The sequence below is a fragment of the Myotis davidii genome, unplaced genomic scaffold (genome assembly GCF_000327345.1).
Source record: "Myotis davidii unplaced genomic scaffold, ASM32734v1 scaffold441, whole genome shotgun sequence".
Classification (NCBI taxonomy): Eukaryota; Metazoa; Chordata; class Mammalia; order Chiroptera; family Vespertilionidae; genus Myotis; species Myotis davidii.
The window spans coordinates 641,599-650,597 of NW_006291818.1; the positions used below are offsets into that span (position 1 = coordinate 641,599).

Here is an 8,999-nt window from a genome sequence, read left to right on the forward strand (position 1 = left end):
CTCCCCCCAGCCTCTTGCAATGAGCACACATCACCAAATCTGTGTCAGAGGTCAACTGCTTACCTGGGAGTTCTCTATATTAATGGTGACGGAGAACATATTTATTAAAGGGTAAGAAAATGTGCTCATTTGAAGTTTACATATAGATTAATAAAACTCAACAGTAACTGGAGCAGTTGTTTATAATGTTGACCAAAACAACTATTTTGGAGGGGAGCTGCTTTCTTCCTATCACTGACATCAGTTAGAACTGTGATCATGAAAGGAAGATCAACTTTAGTAAGTTCTATGATTGCAGGTACATTCTTTATGCATGGTGGTCCCCTTGTTGCCGGTTTTCGGGGCAGATGGCTCCCATCTTCACCCCCCCCTCATCGGACACTGAGCCCTGGAGGGCAGAGGTGGCTGTGCACTCACTGATGGGCCTCCTCTGCGTGAGCACATGGTTTTCAGGGCAGATGGCTCCCATCTTCACCCCCCGATTGGACATTGAACCCTGTGGGCGGGGCGGCTGTGCACTCACTGATGGGCCTCCTCTGCGTGAGCACAGAGGTTCTGAGTGTGGGCGAGACCCCAGCACCATCTCTGAGGATGTCCTCCCTTTTCCTACCTATGGGGCTGATTTCCCTCATGCACATCAAACAAAGCAACACGTCACAACAGATTGGATACAGAAACGGATGGAAGAATTTAGCTGTCTTCCATTAAGCCAGACACTCAAGAAATTTCTTGGTAAAAAGAATCATTCTTTTGATTCACTTTGTTATTGTCCAGAAAATACAAGTTATTTCTCATAACATCATGTTATACAGGTTAATGTGATTAATTTGTTATTTTTAAAAGCATTAAAATGTAAAAATGTCTCCGTTTTAGTCTCTCTTATGGTGAATATTGATAGCCTAGTCCAGTGATGGCGAACCTATGACATGTGTGTCAGAGGTGACACGAGAACTCATTTTTTTGGTTGATTTTTCTTTGTTAAATGGCATTTAAATATATAAAATAAATATCAAAAATATAAGTCTTTGTTTTACTATGGTTGCAAATAGCAAAAAATTTCTATATGTGACACGGCACCAGAGTTAAGTTAGGGTTTTTTAAAATGCTGACACGCCGAGCTCAAAAGGTTTGCCATCACTGGCCTAGTCCATATAAAGAAGCTCTCTGGGGTTCTAAATAGTTCTTACGGATGTAATGGTGCCCAGAGACCAGAAAGTCTGAGAACTGGTGCACACTGCCCAGCCTTGCATGTGGCAGATGCTTGCGCATGCCTGTTAATCAAATGGGCGACTGAGTAAATGGGCTTCCGCTGCTTCTAGGAATTGGAGGGAGGGGCAGACACCTGCAGGCAGTGGGGGTGAGTAGCTGGAAGGTGGGGGCTGTGGGGATGTAGGAGCAGCTTCCATTTGAGGCAGTGATGGCGACACCAGTGGGCTGGGCCTGGGCCTGAGGATGAGGGTCCTGGTAGCTCTGTGTCCTGGGGGCTCCAGGAGGTTCCCCACATCCTGTGGTCCTTCGTGCTGGCAGGCAGGAAAGACCGTCCGAACCTGCCTCTGGGGAGAGGGATTGAGCAGAATGGTTTCCTAGGGACCCTGGCAGTCACATCACTGGGTGTGAGTACAATAGAGAGAGAGGCCTGCAGCCTGGATCAGACAGATTAACCTCTAGATGCCTCTCCCTGCTCTGCCCCACGGCCATGGACCACGCTGCTCCACTGCTGGCTTAGGTGACCGCGTGGTGGGGGTGGGGTAGACATTTGTGCAGCTCTGGCTGCATTAGTAGGTCCATTAGTAACATCATTAATAATAAATGGAGGGGTGGGGTTATAGGGTCCTCCAGGGAGTTCTTTCTGGCCCATGACTAGTGACAGTTGAAGCTTGGTGTGGACCAGGGTTTCGCCACCTTGGCACCAAAGACATTTGACCTGGATAATTTGTCGTTGTGGGGCTGTGGTGTACACGGCAGGATGTTTAGCAGCATCCCTGGCCTCTCATCTCTACATGACGATAGCACTCTCTCCCCAGTTGTGACAACCAAAAATGTCTCTGGGCATTGCCCAGTGTCCCCTGGGGGTGGCTTTGCCACCGTAATAGATTCTCATTGACAAGGGATGCTTGCTCCCCAGCAGTACCCAAGAAGGTACACACCAGCCTCGTGCACGCAGATCTGGCTCTCTCCTCGCAGACAGAATTCTGCCAAGAGAGTCTGCTCTCAAGGGAACAAGAGGCCTCCTGACTCCAGTCCGTTTTCCTGAGGACCCCTCCTGCTAACTGTGGCCACTGCCCTCAACTTTTATTTTATTTTAATTTAAAGAAATATCTTTATTCATTACAGAGAAGAAGGGGGAGAGAGCAAGACAGAAACATCAATGATGAGAGAGAATCATTGGTGGGCTGCCTCCTGCATGCCCCACACTGGGACTTGAGGCTGCAACCCGGCCACGTGCCCTGGCTGGGAATTGAACTGTGACCTCCTGGTTCATAGGTCAATGCTCAACCACTGAGACACACTGGCTGGGCTCCCTCAGCTTTTAGACAAACCAGGTCCCGGAAAACAGCAGTTGACCAGCTTGGGCTTTGTTCAGAGTGACCTGTGGACAGAACCCTGCAGCCTGGGGAGGCAGACCTGCCCTTCCCCCTCCACCTCGGACACTGATGGCTTCCAGCCCCCATGTCTCATCTGAAAATCAGTCTGGGCCAATCGACAGTAGAATAGACAGATGGAGAGTGGCATTTCACACCATGGAATGCAACAGCACCAGAGGAATGAGTCACCGGCACACACACGCAGCTGCAGGGACGAAGGTCACCAACATAATGTTGGTGAAAGAAGCCAGAAACAAAAGAGCACATACCGTATGTGCCCACCAACAAAAAGTTCCACAAAAGGCAAAATAATCTATGTGAAGGCTCCAGGGCTGCACAGGAGAGGCTTCTGGGATGCGGATTTGGATTCTGAAAATGTATTAAGCACTTTATGACATAGGCACTTTCCTATATGTGGGTGTCATCCTATATAATAAAGGCCCAGCCACTGAATGGCAGAACGACCTGAACAACCACGGCCCCTCGCCCCAGCTGGCCCTGCCCCCCAGCGTCCCTCCCCCAAATCAGGGGCCTCCATCAGGGTGGGCTGGCTGGACCCCATCAGTGCGCGAATTCGTGCATCGGGTTTCTAGTACTTTAATAAACAGCAAACAAACAAAACAACATTCCAAACCAAAGTTCAGGACAGCCCCTTCAGCAAAACCCTGCAAACCCAGCGAATAAAGATCACCAGCAATTTGGCCTGCATGGCTCTAAATGATTACCATCATTTTAGAACATGGCTTTGTAAATTGGATGTGTATGCAAAATAATTAGGATTAGTGGCTGGCACATGAAATGCTCAGTGGACAGTAATAAGTAATATTAATATTAAGTTAGCAACTGACCTAGGGTTCAGAATCATAATTAAATACAATGAACAGCCCTATTTCTTAAAGGAGAAATAAGGGTTCTGGAATTTTCAGGTACATTCTGGTTAGTAAATTCCTGATTCTCGGTGTTTTTTTTGGAGCCTCCTTTAAGCATAATCTTTGAGGAAAGAAAAAATCTAAGCTCTACCTTAGCATTACCAGTCTCTCACCAGTAACCAGCACAGAAACAAAGTCCCACAGGCCAGGCTTATCTGGCCACATTGTTCGATTTGCTTCCTATCTATCGTTTATTGATCCTGTGCACTGTTCAGCCGGAACCTGGAACCCACCTACCTGATCAAGCATTTGGCCATCGGTCTAGTTTGGGAATTCACAGACCAGACAGGCATGATTGCTGGTGGATTCCCCAGAGGCAGAGTAAAACTTGGGCAGGAACAATGAAGTCTAGAGAATGTGCAATGGTATCTGTGCGTTAGACCCGACCGGAAGCAGGACTCTACACATTCCCTTCTTGTCCCAGAGAGCTCCTGCTGGGACAACCTCAGCAAGATGGAGCATTTCCCTGCAAGCTGTGCTTCCCAATTGCAAATCAGATGCCGAATGAACGCTCAGAAAGATCGGGAATTCTTTCCGATTGTTCTCCGCGAGGGATGACCCTTTCTGAACCAGCTCAGCAAGAGACTTCACTGCCAGCTGCAAGTGCTTTTACAAGACGTCTACTCCCAGTGGTTCCCTAAAATGCCCGTCGTTACAAGGAAACGACATGTCCCTGTGACCTGTCAGTCGTGCCGCTAACAGAACCGCCGGTATGCTGTGCAGCCAGCTCTGTCCCACACAGTCACGAACACGTGGACACTTTGTGACATACATTAAAAAAAAATAAATCCATGCCCATCTCCGGAGAAAAGGCAGGCTCTTACCTAGTCCAAGGCTTTGTCCATGGGCACTTGATTGGATAAAGATGCTCAAAAGCAAGAAAATGGAGACACACAGGGGACTTCCCATTTCTCCTGACTCGCCCGGGGTCGAGGTCTTCGTGCTAATTTCTGAAGCTGAAGAGACCAGATTGACTATTGATACTTTGTTAGGAAAGGCTGCCCGTTAATAATTAACCTTTAAACACATTATCTAGTGTTCAGACATTCCTTGCTACCCCTAACCCCAAATCTAAGTATATTTAATACAAAAAAAAGGTTGATTTACAAAAGTGTTTTTTATCCTGATACATGTTGAAAATAAAACATCTTGCCACGCACTCTTACCTCCTTAGGCCAAGGCCACAGTTCCAAACTAATCAATGTAAGGTTAAGGTGTGTGTTGGGAAACCCTGTCAGAGGTCAGGGCAGGTGACGCTTGCCCAAGTTCCCCGACAGGACTGCAAAGGGGTTGCAGGCTCATGGCAGTGACGTTTTAAATTGCAGGTTAAGCCCGAAGAAAAAGCAAAGGGCTCTGCTATGCGGAGAGCTCCCAGAGGATCTGTGTTTGGTTGAGTTGAGCAAACTCGCTGGTGCCTGTGGCCAGAGCGGTGGGGCAATGTTTCTAAAACTGAAAGGGACAGGAAACCTCTAAATTATCTCAGTGTACGAAGAAGCAAAGAGGCCTCCCTGGATGTCTTTGCTGGGACCCCATGGAGAGATGACCTTAGAAGAAACACAATCTTCACTCCTCTGTGTTAATTAATGCGCCAACGGTGTAGAGGACTAAGAGGTGAGGCCACTAGGCAAAGTCAGGCTGGGAAAATGATACTGTGTATGACTCTTTTTTTTAAAAAAAATATATTTTATTGATTTTTTACAGAGAGGAAAGGAGAGAGCTAGAGAGTCAGAAACATCGATGAGAGAGAAACATCGATCAGCTGCCTCCTGCACATCTCCTACTGGGGATGTGCCCTCAACCCAGGCACATGCCCTTGACCGGAATCGAATCTGGGACCTTTCAGTCCGCAGGCCGACGCTCTATCCACCGAGCCAAACCGGTTTTGGCGTGTATGACTCTTATAATGTTCCTTGACTCTCTAGTTTTATTTTAACTTTATTCATTTGTTCAACTTTTTTTTTTTGCATACCTCCTGAATACCAGGCACAATTCTGACATTTGGGATATTCAAGCCAACAAAACAGACCATGATTCCAATCCTTGTGAAGCTGATACACACTCGGGGTTGTAAGGAGTCAAACAATACACAACAGACACAATAAATAAGATGTTTATGTAGAATGCAATAAGAACTATGGAAAAAGAAAAAGTCTAGCAGAGTTAAGGGGGTGGGAGAAGGTAGTGATTTTAAATAGAATGGTCAGTGTGAGCCTTGTTTGCAAGTTGAACTTGAAGAAAAAGTGTCAGTGAGCTACCTCTGCAGGACAGGAGAGCCGAGGCAGCCAGGATAGTCAGTGCATTCAGTGCAAAGGCCCTGAGGTAGGAACATGCTTGGTATGTCCCAGGAACAGCAAGGAGACTAGTGGCTAGGGAAATGTCATTAAAAGGACTTTGACTTTTCCTCTATGAAACATGGGCAACCATTCTGAGCAGAAGCCTGGCATGATTTGTATTATATTTTTACAAGGTCATTCTGGTTTGCAAGGCTAGAAACAGATTATTAGCAAGGGAGCAAGTGGGGAGATCTGTTAGGCGGCTATTGCTGTGGTCCAGCAAGAGATGATGGTGGCTTGACTCAGCACGGTAGCAGTGGAATGGGGGAGTGGTGGGTGGATGCTGGACATATGTTGAAGGTAAATGCAGAAGGGTTTCCTGGCCACTGGCATGTGGGATGTGAGAGAATGAGAAAAGTTGAGGATGACTTCAAGGAATCGGGCTTGAGCATTGGGACAATGGGGTTGATATCAGCTGAGATGGGGAAAGCTGTGAATGGAGCAGGTTTTGGGGGAAGACTAGGAATTCAGTTTTGACCTTGTGGAGTTTGACGTGTCTCTGAGACACACAAATAGGTAGACAGTTAGATAACTTGGTGATCATTGCCCACCCAAAGCTGACAGACAGGATGTCTGAAGCCACCAGCAGGTTTGGACAGATCAGCCCAAGGCCAGAGCCTATCACAGTGCTGTCCTATGGCTGCACCTCCTTCCAGAGGCTGCAGCATGGGGATCACCCACTCAGGTTTCTGCCCTGGCTCCCTAGCTTTTCCTGTCCTACTCTGCCTGCTTAAGCACGATCTGAAGGTTCCATTTTACATCTATTTCCAAGAATGTTGGAACCTAAAACCAGCTGACTAGGCATGTTGGCTTCTTCTTTCCTGGCCCACCGCCATCTCATGTCCTCTGGGTACTGCCAGGATCCCCCACCCTACTCTGCAGATGAACTTACTAAGACGCAGTGCAACCAAGTGCCTCCAAAGATCCTGGGTCTACTGGAGCGGTTCTCAACCTGTGAGTCGCAACCCCTTTGACGGTTGAACGACCCTTTCACAGGGGTCACCTAAGACCATCCTGCATATCAGATATTTACATTACGATTCATAACAGTAGCAACATTACAGTTATGAAGTAGCAACGAAAACAATTTTATGGTTGGGTCATAACATGAGGAACTGTATTTAAAGGGCCAGAAGGTTGAGAATCATTGGTCTACTGTTTACTAGCTGTGCAAAATGCTATGTAACCTCAATGAGGTCTGTCCCCTCACCTGTAAAATGGGATAACATGAGCTGGAAACAATATTTTGAGATATCAACTTAATATTATTTTTCTCCCATCTCCCCCTTGCTCTCTCTCCCACTTAAGAAGGGCAAAGTAGAGAGAAAGCTGCACATATTTTGTCTTCCCAAAACTTAGAACTTAGGGGAAGGGAATTGAACCAACAAAGGCAAGCAAATGGCTAACATGTGTTAAAGAAATGTGAAGGAATAAGGAACACTCCCACCTACCTTCCCATCACTAGAAAGAGAGTCTCTTGGGCTTTGCAAGTGGGAGGGGGAGGGAGAAATTGTCCATGAGGGCAGAGGGACAGTCCTTGCTTCCAAGGGACTCTGCTAGAGGTGGTAAGAACCCAGGGAGGAAATGGCTGTGTGTGCGCTGGCAGCCTGGCAAAAGATGTCCCTGTGTTTGGCATGGGTGGGAGCAGTAGTGAACCTCCAGTGCCAATAGGTCATGTAAATGAGCAGGACCGGCCCCTCAGTGGCCACCTGTGTGGACTGATGACAAAAGATGAGGTGCTCACACCCAACCAGGCCTGGATAGTGTGTCTGATCCAGAACTACAGCATAGCTGGGTGGGGGTGGGGAGAAGGGATCCAGGAAAGTCTGAAAAATAAGTTTGGACTCATAATTCAAATGGGTTAAAGAAAATAAAGACATTTCTCACACAGCAGAATTCGTGGACTGAGATGCACACCTCTATAAACACAAGTATGTCCTGAGAACTTGAGATTTGTATGTGACATGTCCAGCCAAATGCTTGGTTCACAGTAGAAGCTCAATAAATTATAGTGCCTGATTTTAGAGTAAATATGCTTAGGAGTCAAGAGTCCAGATTTTGAAATCAGACAGATCTAGGTTCAAATCCCTGGCCTATCACTTACTAACTGGGTGACCTAGGACAGTGGTTGGCAAACTGCGGCTCGCGAGCGACATGTGGCTCTTTGGCCCCTTGAGTGTGGCTCTTCCACAAAATACTGACTTCTGTGCATGGGCCACAAAGTTTCAATCACACTGTACATGTGCGCCCGCACATGGTATTTTGTGGAAGAGCCACACTCAAGGGGCCAAAGGGCCGCATGTGGCTCGTGAGCCGCCGTTTGCCGACCACTGACCTAGGGCAAGACATTCATGCTCTGACCTTGACTTTTCTCTGTCTGTATAATGGGACTAATAATACCTACCTGATCGGAGTAAAGGCGGTAACTTAAAGAGGTAAAGCCCTTAGCAATTCTGGCAAGAAGAAAATAACAAATGTCAGCTATAATTATTATTTTTATTGTTTTTAATTCACTCTTGGGACCAAGAGGGTGTCCAGGAGGTAGATAACAGCAGGGCCACAGTTCAAATTCTAGCAGACAATGAAAAGGTTAGGAAAACAGAAGGATCTGGACCAGTCATTCAAAAATCTAATTGCACATTGGAGTCGGAGTCAGCTAATAGTTCAGGAAAAGGGGGAGTTATGGGCCTATTCCAAGAACAACTGAATCAAAACTTCTAAGGGGGGGACCTGGAGAACCTTCATTGTAAACAAGTCCTCCAAATTGTTCTTAGTTCCCTGAAGTTTGAGAACCATTGCCTCAGAGTGGTACTTGAGAGGTCTACTGGAATACAAGAAGAAAATAATAGATCTTTCAGATTTTCCTTATATGTTAGAGCCATTTAGTGTCTCCTCCAAAATGTTGAATCCTAACCCCCAAGGTGATGGTATTTGGAAGTGGGGACTTTGGGAGGTAAGAAGGTCATGAGGGCAAAGCCCTCATGAATGGTATTAGTGCCCTTATAAAAGGGACCCCAAAGAGATCCCTTGCTCTGTCCTCCATGGAGGTTACAATGAGAACATGATCATTTATGAGGCCTTCATCAGACATCAAATCGGCTGGTGGCTTGCTCTTGGACTTCCCAGCCTGCAGAACTGTGAGATATACATTT

General features: G+C 46.8%; 1 protein-coding gene across 2 annotated transcripts in view; it reads right to left on the minus strand.

Moving 5' to 3' along the window:
- LIPC (lipase C, hepatic) overlaps positions 1-4,697 on the minus strand; it is a 129,076-nt gene extending 124,379 nt beyond the window's left edge. For both annotated transcript variants that reach the window (XM_006765227.2, XM_015564967.1), the window contains exons 1-2: positions 4,681-4,697; positions 4,339-4,470 (exon numbers count right to left, since the gene is read on the minus strand). In XM_006765227.2, the coding sequence (XP_006765290.1) occupies positions 4,339-4,423 (85 nt within the window). In that variant the 5' untranslated portion in view covers positions 4,424-4,470; positions 4,681-4,697. The remainder of the gene's footprint in view (positions 1-4,338; positions 4,471-4,680) is intronic.
- Between the last annotated feature and the right edge of the window lie 4,302 nt (positions 4,698-8,999).